The 14,204-nt window shown below is 37.3% G+C and overlaps 1 protein-coding gene across 4 annotated transcripts in view; it reads left to right on the top strand.

Annotated features, from left to right (window-relative positions):
* The window catches only part of LOC136009777 (aldehyde oxidase-like), a 43,504-nt gene that overhangs the window by 22,982 nt on the left and 6,318 nt on the right, over positions 1 to 14,204 (top strand). For all 4 annotated transcript variants that reach the window (XR_010610644.1, XM_065670013.1, XM_065670014.1 and 1 more), the window contains 12 exons: positions 116 to 238; positions 1,133 to 1,229; positions 2,176 to 2,300; positions 3,704 to 3,837; positions 5,143 to 5,230; positions 6,694 to 6,780; positions 9,014 to 9,205; positions 9,506 to 9,733; positions 10,764 to 10,859; positions 11,533 to 11,661; positions 12,149 to 12,223; positions 13,843 to 13,895. Coding sequence is in view for 3 of the 4 variants with exons in the window: in XM_065670013.1 (XP_065526085.1) it covers positions 116 to 238; positions 1,133 to 1,229; positions 2,176 to 2,300; positions 3,704 to 3,837; positions 5,143 to 5,230; positions 6,694 to 6,780; positions 9,014 to 9,205; positions 9,506 to 9,733; positions 10,764 to 10,859; positions 11,533 to 11,661; positions 12,149 to 12,223; positions 13,843 to 13,895 (1,427 nt within the window). In the remaining variant the exon portion in view is untranslated. The remainder of the gene's footprint in view (positions 1 to 115; positions 239 to 1,132; positions 1,230 to 2,175; positions 2,301 to 3,703; positions 3,838 to 5,142; positions 5,231 to 6,693; positions 6,781 to 9,013; positions 9,206 to 9,505; positions 9,734 to 10,763; positions 10,860 to 11,532; positions 11,662 to 12,148; positions 12,224 to 13,842; positions 13,896 to 14,204) is intronic.

Raw genomic sequence — 14,204 nt, forward strand, 5'->3', positions numbered from 1 at the left:
AAAACAAAATTCTAAAAGGGAAACATGAACAGTGGTTACACAGAAGAAGAATATCAGCATCACGTATGGTAATCATTTGAATCCTCTATTCTATTAAGTGATGTGTATTTTACAGGTGATTTGTGTTGGTCAGATTGTCTGTGCTGTGGTTGCAGATTCAGATGTTCATTCTAAGCAAGCAGCTGCAAAAGTGAAGATAGAATATGAAGTGCTAGAACCAGTGATCTTAACAATTGAGGTACTAGTAATTTCGTTTCTCTTGCTTTTTTATTACTTATCTACTTAATTAGTGGAGGCAGCAGTTCACACTTTTCACTTGCTTTTTAAACATGATTTTCTAAGGGAAAAGGGTGAATATGAATATACAATTAACCAGTCTGTCCTCTATAAAAAAAATTTCAACCTTTCAGCTAATTTTGACCACTGGTGGTAGATAGGCAACAGTCTCAGAAGTATTAAGGTCCCACAGATTTCATAATCGCAAACATAAGTGTGTGAAAGAAGAGCTCTTCTAATGTTTTTGGTGAGGAAAGTCAGTGAGCATGCTGGTTGGTTGTAATTTTTTTGGTAGCTGTCCATGGGTCAATCAGTGTGTGTATATTGGCTGAATGATCAGCTCCTGATCATAGAATCATAGAATCAGTCATAGAATAGTTAGGGTTGGAAAGGACCTCAAGATCATCTAGTTCCCACCCCCCTGCCATGGGCAGGGACACCTCACACTAAACCATCCCACCCAAGGCTTCATCCAACCTGGCCTTGATCTGTATCATTTTTATCTGTTGTCCAGCTAGCAGGACAACAAAGTTAGGCTGGCGATATAGGAAGCATTGGGGGAATGTGAAGGGAAAGATGTTAAGGATATAGAACATATTAAAAATTCGCTGTGGGAGTTGTAGGGGAAATAGACTTCTGCTGGGTGTTAGATGTATAAGAGGGAAGAGCAGGTTGAATAAACTAAATGCATTTCCTTCAGAAACTGCTATCATCACTAGCACAAGGTATAGCAGGAAAGAATTGCTGGAACTGAATGTACAAATTTACAAAAAATGACAGTAAAGCAATGAAATACAGTTGTTCATTGAATCTTTACAATACTTTGAAAAACTATTTCTCTTTTTCTTCACTGCAGGAAGCTATAAAGCACAACTCATTCTTTGAGCCCAAAAGAAAACTAGAACAAGGGAATGTTGATCAGGCATTTGAAACTGTTGATAACATAATTGAAGGTAAACTGCAGAATCTACTTGGTGAGAAGTTGTCGCCAGTATTTGGGTTTGTCTGTCTGTTCAAGTCCCAGTTCTACCTTTTTTTCCATATAGCCACTGGGCCTGAGAAAAGTCACCTAGAAGAAATTGCAATTAAACTTAGTGGTCTTGTGGTCCTGCTACCGCATTCAAGCTTTCTGCATCCTCTGTCCTTGAAACAGAATCACAGAATAGTTAGGTTGGAACGGGGCATATACTCCAAACTCCTGCTTAAAGCAAGTCGTTAGATCAGGTTACTAAGGGCTATGTCCAGTCATGTTTTGAGTATCATCAGAGATGGAGATTCCACAACCTCTATAGGGACCTCTTCTAATGTTTGAGCACTTTCATGGTGTTTTGGTTTGTTGTTGGTTTTTTTTCTTATATCAATTTGGAATTGCTTGTATTGATTGCTTCCTATCCTTCCACCGTGCATCTCTGAGAACAGTCTGGCTTGGTCTTCTCTATACCCACCGATTATGTAGTTGTAGGTGTAGATCTCCCCTTAAAGCTTTTCTTCTTATGGACGAATAAATCCAGTTCTCTCAGCCTCTTCTCATACATTCTGGGGTTCAGCTCCCTGATGATCTTGGTAGCCACCTTCTTCACCCGATCCAGTGTGTCTATGCTTTGTTTAATTTACTTGTTTTGTTTAATGTTGACACCACATGTAGGCAATATTATTCTGCTCTTGTTATTCTTTTGTTATTCTGCTCTTATTATTCTCAGGTTATGTTGATGCCACTAGAAGAAGATCAATTTAATCCTTCAAGGAGTTTAATCTGGGGTTTTATTTTAGATGTTGCTCCTTCATAAAAGAATGTCAGATTTTACATGACTTACATGATGATGGGCTGTTAATTCTTCCCTGGTTCATTTCTTCTGTTTTTTTCTGTCAGTAACACTTGTGTTTTTCTTTTTGGATCAGGGGAGATTCATATTGGGGGGCAGGAACACTTCTACATGGAGACTCAGAGTGTGCTTGCTGTTCCAAAAGGAGAGGATAAAGAAATGGATGTGTATGTGTCAACACAGCATCCAGCATTTATTCAGGTAATACAGAGCATTCTCAGAGAAAGTGGTTGACCCTGTGGTGACAGAGCTTTCTAAGTTTGATTTACAGGTCCCTCTTAACAATTTAGAAGCAGTAGGAACATGAAATTGCACATCTGGATTATACAACAACTGCTGCTTTGAAGTACTGCTGTATCCTGATAAAGGATAAACACTTGACCACTACACTGTGAGGATAAGGAGGAAGTAAACATCTCTTATTTCCCTCTGATCAATGCTCCACTACTGTAGCCATTAAAAACTCTGTGGAGTGCTGAGGCACCTCCATCTCCCTCAGCTTTCTATTGAGGTGAGGACCAATCAACACCCTGTGAAGTCTGAGCCTGCTGTGGGGTTGATCAACTCTAATAGATGTAGGTGAGACTGCTGCTCCATATCGTAATGGAATAGTTTGGGTTTAAATGAACCTTTAAAGATCATCTAATCCAAACCCCTGCCATGGATAGGGTTATCTTTCACTACATCTCAAAGTTTCTGAAAGCCGTGTCCAACCTGACCTTGAACACTGCCAATGATGGGGCATCCACAACTTCTCTGGGCAACCCGTTGTGGTGTCTCACCACCTTCACTGTAAGAAATTTCTTCCTTATGTCCAGTTTAAATCTCCCCTCTTTCAGTTTCAGTTTCAGGCCTTTGTAAAAAGTCTTTGTTTCTTATAAGCCCCCTTTATATACTGAAAGGCCACAATAAGGTTTTACTGAAGCCTTCTCTTCTCCAATGTGAACAACTGCAACTCTCTCAGTCTTTCTTCACAGGAGAGATATTCCAGCTCTGTTTATAATTTTCATGATGGTAAATGTTGCAAGGCTTACATAGCATATAGTCTGCATAGCAATAGCTGTGGTGCAGGAAACTGATAGTATTTCAGACTCAGTACCGGCATTTGTGTTTAAAAACCGCTTCAGCTCCTTTTATCATTTCCATTGTTAGTAGTATATTGCCAATAGCCAAGAAGTGTGATGAACTTTGTGCTTGAGAAAATGATTTAAAGCAAGAACACTCCTGACACTAGCAGGCCATTAGACTGTTAAAAAGAAAATGGTTTTATTTGAATTAAAATTATTATCTTAGTAAGAAAAAGAATAAAAACTGTATTCTAATCCCTTTTTCTTATACCTAAAGCTTCTTACTGTTTAGGTAATGAAATCCAAGGGTATTATTCTTCACTTCTGTCCATGGCCCTTTCACAGACTCCAGGGTAGAGATTTTGGTATCTTTCTTGCTTTTTAACCTCAGGTAAAGAAAAAATCATTTACATATGATTAAAAAAAAATAAAAATGGAAAAGAAACATCTATGGAACCCTTTTCTAAGAAAAGGTTTTATAACCTCACTTTGAGGCTTAGTTGGAGTTGGCATGAAAGATTGAAACTATTTTTACAGGAGATGGTAGCTGCAAGTTTAGGTGTTCCAGCCAACAGGATCATGTGCCATGTTAAACGAGTTGGTGGAGCTTTTGGTGGGAAACTCCTGAAGTCTGGCCTACTGGCATCAGTTGCTGCAGTGGCAGCAAACAAGTAAGTGCAGTATGCGTGTATGGGGATATGAAGAGAAAATAGCGCGAACAAGTTTTACATTTTGGCTAAAATGCTTTCTGCTTACCCAAAGCTGCTAGCCAAAATGTCGTAAAATCTTGACTGTTCACATTTTGTAAGACTGTTAGTGCATTTACTTGTTTTGTTTCGTTAGACTACTTAATGTTAAGCAGCCCTAGCCTCAACTGAAGTATTGGGAATTGAAGAAATTGGTGTTAGCATAAGCTAGAAATATTCTTGAAATGATTGAGAATTTCAGAAGGACCAGTCCGTAACTGTTGAGGCTTTGTATGTAGATTCAAAGCGTGACATTAACCATCCAGATGTGAACTTCACTGGCACAGCAGGCTGCAGAGGGAAGAGTTCATGAGTGGAATTGCTTCTAAGAACAAATAGTTCTCATTCAGTCCCCAACATCTTTCAGTCAAAATTAGCTTAAATCTGTTAGGTTTTTTTGCTAATACTACCTGAATTTTTGCTAATACTACCTGAATTAGTCTAGGAACCTTAATAAAGCTCTGTTCCCCACCCTACAAATTTGGCCAGACAATACTGGCAATCAGCTGCCAGGGCATAACCTCTTCTATAAGCATAACTGACTTGCTGCAGAATGCACATCAAGCTACATCTTGTCTTAGCCAAAATGACCTTGTAATCTGAGTGATTAGTTCAATACATTTCTATTATTACTATTGCCATTGTTGTACAAACTGCTCTTGATTATTTTTGGCCTCGTTATCTATGTTTTGGATTAATCAGGCTATGCCAAAAATAATCTTTTATATAGTTTAAACAATTACTATTTTTTTATTGTTAGGACTTTATTTTACATCTTATGTCCATTTTTTCAAAAGTAACTTTTAAATGGTATTTGCATTTGTAGACTTATTTTTATTATTATCCATGTTTTGGTTTTATTCAAGGCACCCATTTTCAGTATGATTCTGAACAGCTAAGAAGCGATTATTTCTTGCTTAAAATGAAATGCTAAGTGCTGGTAGCTCACTTAACACAGTTCAGTCTTAACACTAAAATAACAATTTCTTGAGAAGAAGTTTGCACTGAGTTATGTTGGCTTTCAAGAGATGAAATTAAAATTCAGACAGTTGTAAATGCAAAAAATATGAACTCTGAACATAGATTTAAGCATAAGTTTAAGCCTATTAAATTTAACTTTAAATGCATGTTTATGTGCATGGCTAGATCTGGATACATGATACATGATGAATAGCTGTTTTGTTAACAACATCTCATTTTCACTGAAATTTGACTTTTTTTTTTATTTAGAACCAGCAAAGCAGTCCGCCTTATTCTAAGCCGAGGAGATGATATGTTAATCACTGGTGGCCGACATCCTTTTATTGGTAAATATAAAGTAAGTGCCTTAAGAATTCAGTGAAAAGATACCCGCTCATATTCTGTGATGAAGTATTTTAGTGTTACTGTGTAATGTGTCCTGTTAATAAAGATGAGTATAATCGGTTCAATTTTAAAACAAAACCAGCCAGGAAACTAGAAGATCATGTTGCTGTGCAGTCTTTTCTCTGCTTTTGCCTGTATCTCTGCAGGATTTTGTTTTGTTTTATTTTCTAGTCTCTTCATGTCCTTTTGCTCTTCTAGTTCTTTCTGTCTTTCCTTCTGGGAACAGGAAGCTAAACTAGCTGAGACTTCTCTAGAGGTTTATTTTAAACCATCCATATGGTTTGGTTCAGACAAAGGAGCAGCTAGTTTTTCACAGAAACAGTGTCATACAGGAAAACTCACCCTATGGAGGAAATTAATCTCTTTCCTGCTCATGCAGTGTCTTCAGTCATAACTACTCATTAGGACAATTTCTGCCTTCCTTTACATCTCTACTTGTCTTAGAAATTACGCATGCCAGCCACCATAAGAGGGTTCATCTCCAGGTTTTCCTCTAATTGATAAGCCTATCCTGCTTTGTCCGAAGAGGGACTCTGAACAAAGAAATCCCTGGGCTTACAATCTAAGTTCCTCACCCCTCACGCAACATTTCAGACCAATAGTAATATTAGTGTCGAGGGTCTTCCTGTTCTTCACTGGGTCCTTTCATTGTTTCTAGGCAGGCTGTTTCTTATCTCTAAGGTTGCAGCTTCTGCTGGTGATTGTAGCTTCCTTATCTCCTGGCTTGAGCCAGCTCTGAGGCCTTGTTTTATTTAACTAGTTTAAAAGTTCAACATATCTAGGTGGCAGTTCACAGCTTGCAGCCTAAGCCTTCAGCAAATTCAGCTATTAATGCTAAAGAAGTTACACTAAACAAGTTCTATGTAAATAGTATACCAAATAGCCCAACAACCTACATAGGTAAAGTAAGGGAGATTTTATAAGATGTTTCCCTAAAGCTGAAAACAAGACATAGCTCATGTTGAGAGTTCAGGAACCATTAGTGGCAACAGGTGAAAGAGAGATGTGAGAAAAAGATAACATTTCGTCAAAAATTAAAACTAATATACTCCATTAGCCAGACAGTATTCGTACAGTCAGAGTGGGATTTGACTTTATCTACTGTGAACACTCCTAGATGACACACTTATTAGCCATGTCAGGCAAGACACAGGAAGCTGCTGAGCTTCCCTGCTTCTTCCTTTCCCAGTGGACTGATGTTGCTTATTATGTGCTATATCTATAGAGGTGGGGAAGCCAATATCTTAGGAAGATACTTCCTTTGTCTCTCTCTCCTATGATTTCAGTGAATGCTGCCTGAAATTAATAGTGCAGTATAAGCCTAATTATGTGGGTTACATTCATTTTCAAAATATACAAGCACAGAAGAAATAAATGAATACTAAAATCTAAATAGGTTATTGTTGTTCCTTGTAGGTTGGCTTCATGAATGATGGTAGGATCAGAGCTGTGGATGTCAAATATTACATTAATGGAGGATGCACCCCTGATGAATCTGTCCTGGTAACAATTTTATAAGCTGACAAATCTTACGAAGGAATCATTAGTTGGAAAATTATGAAGGCTAAATTTGCTTGCACGTGTACTGTTAATCATATAGTCTTTTGATGTAGGGACTGTGGGTTGGAAAATCTACACCTAGTGGTGTAACTCGTTCTTATTCAGTGCAGTGAAGCGCTGTCATCCTTTTTGATATTTTCCCATGCATTCACTTCATGAATGGTTTTTCAGACTTATTTTTCCATGATTAACATGTCAGCTATCAATGTATTCCTTTTAAAATACACAGTACCTGTATCTGTGCCTCCATAGAGCTCTATGTCTACAAGGCTTGAAGACCTTTTTTAGCCTTCATAAAAATCATAGTGGTAGTTGTCTCTATGCATTTGTGTACTGGGTTTGCATTTATTGTGCTGTATACCTCAGTTCCTCACTTGTAGGTCTGCAAAGCAGAAAATGTTGCTTGCTTTAATATGAGTCACTAGCTATTTGTGTTTGTATGGTCTATTCTAGCTGTAGCTGAAATATTTATTGAGGTTACTACCCCTCATCTGCTTGTCACTGCTCCACTTACGGGTATGTTATGCACTCTGAAATCTGTCAGTGCTATTGCTGACTAACCAGGTTCTGAAAAATAACCTGGGTTAGAAAAAATCATTATTGAAAGCATGTACGTTAATGTGAATCACATATTGGAACCATCTGAAGATGAAGTTCTACAATGTTATAGTGAAGCTGGTGGACCTAGAACTGGGAGGCAGTGATAACTGAGTAACCTTTCCACCCAGCTCAGCTGCAGCTGGAATAGCGCATATGATAACAGCCTAATTCTCTAACATCACTCCTTAATTAATTACATTGATAGCTGTGTGCATCTCTTCCTATAGCATTAATAATTCAGTACTTTTAAAAGGAGAAATAAGTTTACTGGAAATTAAATTACAAGCTTTACAGAACTTAGTGTCCCCGTTTATTGTGGTCAGCGTGACTTATCCGTGTGTTCCCAAGACAGTATTTTGGGATTTGTTCTTTCTTTAGAGAGGACTTGACTTTATAGGAGCCTCACCCAGGAAAGCCAAGGTACTAGGTGCTCACTGTAATAAATACTGGTCTTCAGCATGAGGGTTGAATACCAGTAATCTATGCTTAACTTTGTTATTGTTCACTCAATTAATAATAAGTCTATGATTGCATCAAGATTAGAACAGACATTTCTGGGAAAATCATTGCAAGAGCTATGAGATGTATTATAATAATGCATTGTATTCACTCTGTTTTGTGAATGAATAGCTTTCTTATGACTAATTAGCTTCATACATGTACTTTCTCTGAAGTGCATTAAAGTTGTGGTCATAATTAAAAAAAAAAAACAAAAAACTTTTTTTTTCTTGTATTCAACAAATAACTTTTCGACTTGCATTTCCCAAGTGAGAAGGTAGCATTATATGACGTTATTCATATGCACAGTTATTAAAGCAAGGCTCTCTTCAGTTGTTTCTATGCAGAAATGTTTTAAAGTTTATTGTTTAAAGCTCAGTGGGAACAGTAGGAATACAGGCTTAAATTTACCATTCTGAGAAACCAACTTAACATTGGAGAGGTATTATGGCCTCTTCATGAAACATCAGAACTTTAAAAAAATTCTTTATTTATTTTGTACCGACTCCTAGAACCTAATCTGAGGTCTCTAATATAGGATTTTCCCTTTCTTGTGGTTTTGTGCAATGTGAAGTCTCTAAAAGAAAAATGGAAGAACCAGAAGACAATGTAGACTGCAGTACATATGCTTTCTGATGGAACTAAACCTTAACTGTGAATTTCCATAGGATGTGATAATTCAGAATGTTTTCATCAGATCCTTTCATAGTTCCTATTGCTTTAAATCTAATCTGCCTATTTTTAGTTCTATGTGTTTTTTGATATCAAAGTAGGAGCAAAATCAATCACAAAATGAAGTATGGGCTACATCCTTAACTAGTGACCAGCACTGAACTGCTAGTACACCAGCTGTGTTCTATGAATATAAAAAAAGAACTGAAAACTAATATGCTACATGAGAAATATGTTAATAAGGTCTGTACGTGTGTGTAAGAGTATTTTTACTATGAGTGATTGACAGAAACCCAATTTTAAAGCTAATTGTCTCAATTTAAGATCTAAAGAAGATTTAAATGTGAATTTGAAAGAAGCACTGTTCTGACGTTTTATAACTAGACCTGTTTGTCCCCTACCACAGGTAGCAGCAGTATCCTTATTAAAAATGGACAATGCATACAAGATTCCCCACTTGAGATGCTGGGCTTATGCCTGCAGAACAAACTTGCCGTCAAATACAGCATTTCGAGGGTTTGGTTTTCCCCAGTCAGCACTGGTGACAGAAACTTGGATAACAGGAGTTGCAGATAAAACTGGTTTATCACCAGAAAAGGTGAGAAAATGAAGGCATCTTCTCTCCTGAAATGAAGTCTACACAATTGGAAAGTTAAAACCCTTTAGACTAGCTTAACTGTTTGAACAAATCTTCCGTAAGTCAGACAAAATTTATGCTAAAATTACTATTTTTTTACCAATGTCTGGTTGTTGAATGAGCAGCATGTTCTTACAAACTGAACCAAACTGGTAATGTTCAAAAACCATGTGGTAATCTTCTTGTTGTCTAATAGTCCCCCCAAAAAGTCAGTCTGCCTTTAACTGGATTGTGTGATAGGTTTTAATTTTTTTATTTCAGATTAGGGAAATAAATATGTATAAGGAGAATGAGCAGACACACTTCAAACAAAAGCTCGATCCACAAAATTTAATACGGTGTTGGAATGAATGTATGGGGAAATCTGCATACTACAGTAGGAAAACAGCTGCCAATGAATTTAACAAACAAAACTACTGGAAGAAAAAAGGGATTGCCATTGTACCAATGAAGTTTCCGTTTGGACTAGGTGCACGTTATCTTTCACAGGTTAGTTTCTTTAAAGAATAATTAAGCTAAGCTTTTTATCCATAGAAGGTTACAGTTACTCTACCTTAGGATACAAACTGTCTTACATTTCAGGTCTGGATATCTGTGGTCCTCCTAAAGGTAGTTCCCTGAAGGCTACAGGAGCTTCTAGCTATCTTAAAGCTGCCATCAAAGTTGCTTGGCTTTCAGGATGCCAGGAGCTTGGACCCTGCCCAGTCCCATCTCTTGTGATGTGGCATTGGTATATATGAGTTGGACACCTTTATGAAAAGTTTTTGAGGAATGATGGCAAAGTGTCCAGTGAATAAGCACTGAGCTTATTCTTTCTGACCCGGAGGGTACTATGGGATATAGTTCTTAAAGATTTACTTTTTGATGTAATCAAAGATTAAACCTAAGGAAGGAGGACAGTAGTATTTTTGGTCTTCACATTATATTTTGTTTTAATGTTGGTGTATTCCACTGCTTCTGGAATAGGCAGCATTTTATAAATTGAAAATTAATTGACTGGCTTGTGTCATATCAAACTGGCTGTCTCTGTTCAAGTCACAGGGTCCTTGTAGTATAAAGGGCTATTTCCAACTGAGTCCAGAAGGAAAAATCTCATTCAAAACCTTACTGATGTGACTAATGTTACAGTCTGACCAACCTGTGCTGTTGAAAAACCTGTGTCCAAAGGCTTTCAAACATCAGTGAAAGAGAAAATGGAACTTGCAGCAATTTGCATGTACAGCCACTAGTGAGTGAGGTCCTGCAGCTAGTTTTGGAACCATTGAGATACTGTTGCCAGGTGTAGATTTATTTCAGGATTTAGCAACAGAAAAAGCAGACCTCCAAGGATTAGTATCTTTTCAAGTTCATTGTAGAGGAAGAGTAGGAACTAGCATTCCAAATTTTGTCTTCTATTCAAAAGCATTAAACAGATAAATTGAAATACATTTCAAAACTGTGTCTGTGTTTTTTGATTCATCAATTCATCACCATATACAACACATCTCTCACTAGTCTAATCTTGTTTTTATTTTTTTAGGCTTCTGCTCTGGTTCATATTTATACTGATGGGTCTGTACTTCTGACACATGGTGGAATTGAAATGGGGCAGGGTATTCATACAAAAATGATTCAGGTAATAAAGGATCCAAACAAATGTTACCTTGTGCTTTTTCTGTCATGCAGGTAAACAGTGTGAAGGTTTTCTTCTTGGTTAGTTAGTGTAACAGTAGGACAGTTTCTCTATGAGCATAGCCACTGCTCCTTTGCATTAAGAGAGTTAGAAAGCAAAAATACCTTCATTAAGAGTGACAGAAACAGCAGAAAGAAAATACAGATTGTTTGCTTTTTATTCTTCCAATGGTAAGAGTAGAGGCTTACTAAAAATTAGATTTTCAGGGGCTGATCCCATAAAAACCATGGTATAAAGAAGACAGCATTCAGATTAGTGTACAGTTGTATTTTAGTGTATGGTTGTATTTGTTTAATCTGTAAATACATTTATCAACTTTATGAAAGCTTGGAATTTGGACCTGCATAATTTGCCCTAAGTCATACAGGATATAAGCAGCAAAGTCAGGAACCAAATGTTGGATTCCAGAGTCTCAATGCAGAGTTGGAGTACAGGTGAAATCATTGCCCTTTCTTTATGTTTCTTTGTACTGACAAACTGATTTCAGCTGGAGGCTGGACGAGGACTTGCTGGTCCTGGTGTTATTTCCTGGTATTGCTGACCAGCAAGTACAAGGGAACTGAGTGTTTAGAATGTTTCTAAAACAGAGAAGAATATGTTGTTCTTCCTGAAACAGGTTGCTAGTCGGGAATTGAACATCCCCATGTCACGTATTCACTTCTGTGAAACGAGCACAACAACTGTTCCCAATGCATGTGCCTCAGCAGGATCTGCCGGGACAGATGTCAATGGCATGGCCGTGAAGGTAAAGAATAGTATTAGTTTAACAAAGCACCTTATCCCTCAGGGTATTTAATACCTGCCAAACTTCAAGCATTAGGGATCGTAGAAATCAAGTTTGAGATTGCCAGTAATACCACTGGAGACTGGCAAGACGAAACATGACTTGTGATTACAGTTTCTCAGTAATGGTACTTAGGTGTTTTCAGAATATGATCTGAGCTTTCCCCAGAAGGGCTATCTTTTACAAAATCCTTGTTTTACATAACAAACTAACTAGTCCTATGCAAATCTTTTTCCCTGTTCCTGTTCTAAATCTACTGAGTCATGCAGATTCCAGCCTTCGTAACTTAACCCTTTATAAGGGTTGTGTGTATGCAGTTAACATGACGCGTCCTATCATACTTTTTCAAACCAAGATAATCAGTATAAAGACTATACTAACTAGAACATATCTTGAATAGTACCAAACTGTGTTAATTTTGGGTTATATTCTCCTGACTTCTCTCCAGGATGCTTGCCAAACTCTTCTGAACCGCCTGCAGCCTATCATCAACAAGAACCCAAAAGGGACCTGGAATGAATGGGTAAGACGTGAATCCTACTAAATTTGTTTGTGTGCTTGCAGAAACTCTGATATGTGTATTGTAATCTATCAGTCTGCTCAGCCTAATAATCCTGAAGTTAAAAACTGTAGAAACAGGTTATTTCACAGAAATATGGAGTGTGGGTTCTTGGTTTAGTTATGTGGGAAAAAAATCCCCAGATTCTATCTAGTTGGAAAGGAGGGGAGGCTATCTGTGAAGACACATTTGTAGGCACAGAAGTTTTTAATATACAAAAATATCAGCTTGTGCAATAACACAGTGCACCCCAGCTTACCCTCAGACAAGCTGTTGCCAAAAGATTGACAGGAGGGTATATGTGCGCAGTGTCAGTTTTCTTACATGGCTGTGCTTTGTTTTTGCCAAATCAATAAAGAGAAGCCTTCTCAACTTCCTACCTCCATCTCTCTCCCATATACAGTATACTACAGAATTACATAAAAGGTAGCAGGAATCCTTGTTTCTGTTACTCTAATTAATATGTAATTACTTATAATATTAGTCACATTTGCAGTAGAGTGGTACAGAAATAGTGCTAAAGCTATTTACAGAAATGGCCCTTGTCTGGTGCCCACTTGAATAAAATTTTAGGACTAGAAACTGAATCTTCTTAACTAAAAGCTTTCTCCTATAGTAACAACTATTTTTGTGCAGATATGGCTGAGAATCTAGTACTGTGTATTGAGATGTTAAAAGAAAACCTGTTTGTTACGTTTTCTTGTCAATTGCTTGTTGTCTGTGGTTGTATGAAAAGGACATTTACAGATTCAGTACATCAGGGTGTTTCTTCTCAAGTGAGTAAATACTATAATGACTGTGAAGATGTAAGCTCTTGGCAGCAGTAATTCCTAGCAATAGCAAATAATGTTGGCATACATGTGCTAGCTTGGCAGCTGACAGCTACGTATGCAAAGATAATCTCCTCTAATGGATATCAAATTAATCAGACACACTGAAAATACTAGCACAAATAGCTTACCTAAGAAAAAATGTTAATATATGCAGAGAGGTAAGTTTCTATCTTGCAAAGTCAGTAAAATACAATTAATTAAAGATAATTTAAAAAACCCAAACACCTTTTTGACTTGTGAACTGAGTGAATCTAACTTGAGAATGACTGAAAAGGAATAGATTTGGGACCTCATACTGTCATTCTTACCAGTGGCAGAAGAGCACTGCAAAGAGCATTTCTCTTTCCAGCTGTCACTTTTGTGCAAATAAGTCATGCAGATCTCTTACTCAGTGACTTACCAACCAGCTCTGTTCAACTGACAGAGATGTGTTATTGTTGAACTTGAACAGAGCCCTTTCTGACTATGGCACTGCCAGTAATATTCTGCAAGAACGCCACTGTTGACTAGTCTATTCTTGTATTGCCAAAAGAATTCAGATTGCCCATCTAAAAGGAGTTTAGTTGTACAGTATTAGGCCCCATGTGCAGTTAAACATGCTTAACTCAGATGGTCTTCCTTTCTTTACAATTTGTTACAGTTTCTTTTATAAGTAAATATATCTAAATAAGTAAATAAATATAAATTAAGTAAATACATGCATGCTGTGTTCCTTCCGTTGTTCACCACAAACATTGCTATATGTTACAGATTAAAGAAGCTTTTGAACAGAGTGTGAGTCTTTCAGCTACTGGCTACTTTAGGTACTACATTTTTGTTTCTAAAAAACACCTAGGTTAGACTGGGACTGATTTAAGAGAAACTCATGGCAAATTAAAAAAAAAAAAAACCCACAAACAAACAAAACCCAAAAAGCTAAAACCAACAGCAACAACTTAACCAAGCAAAAAAGCACAACAAAACTCTCTCAGGAATTGGATGCTATGATTCAGCACTGACTGAAAGCTAGGGGGGGACTTAGCGCTCACATGAGACCTAGTTTTGGGGCCATTGTTTTGAGCTCTCTGCTTCTGGAGCCTCAGAAAATTCCCACCATGTATACTCTTAGATTT

The sequence above is a fragment of the Lathamus discolor genome, chromosome 3 (genome assembly GCF_037157495.1).
Source record: "Lathamus discolor isolate bLatDis1 chromosome 3, bLatDis1.hap1, whole genome shotgun sequence".
NCBI lineage: Eukaryota > Metazoa > Chordata > Aves > Psittaciformes > Psittacidae > Lathamus > Lathamus discolor.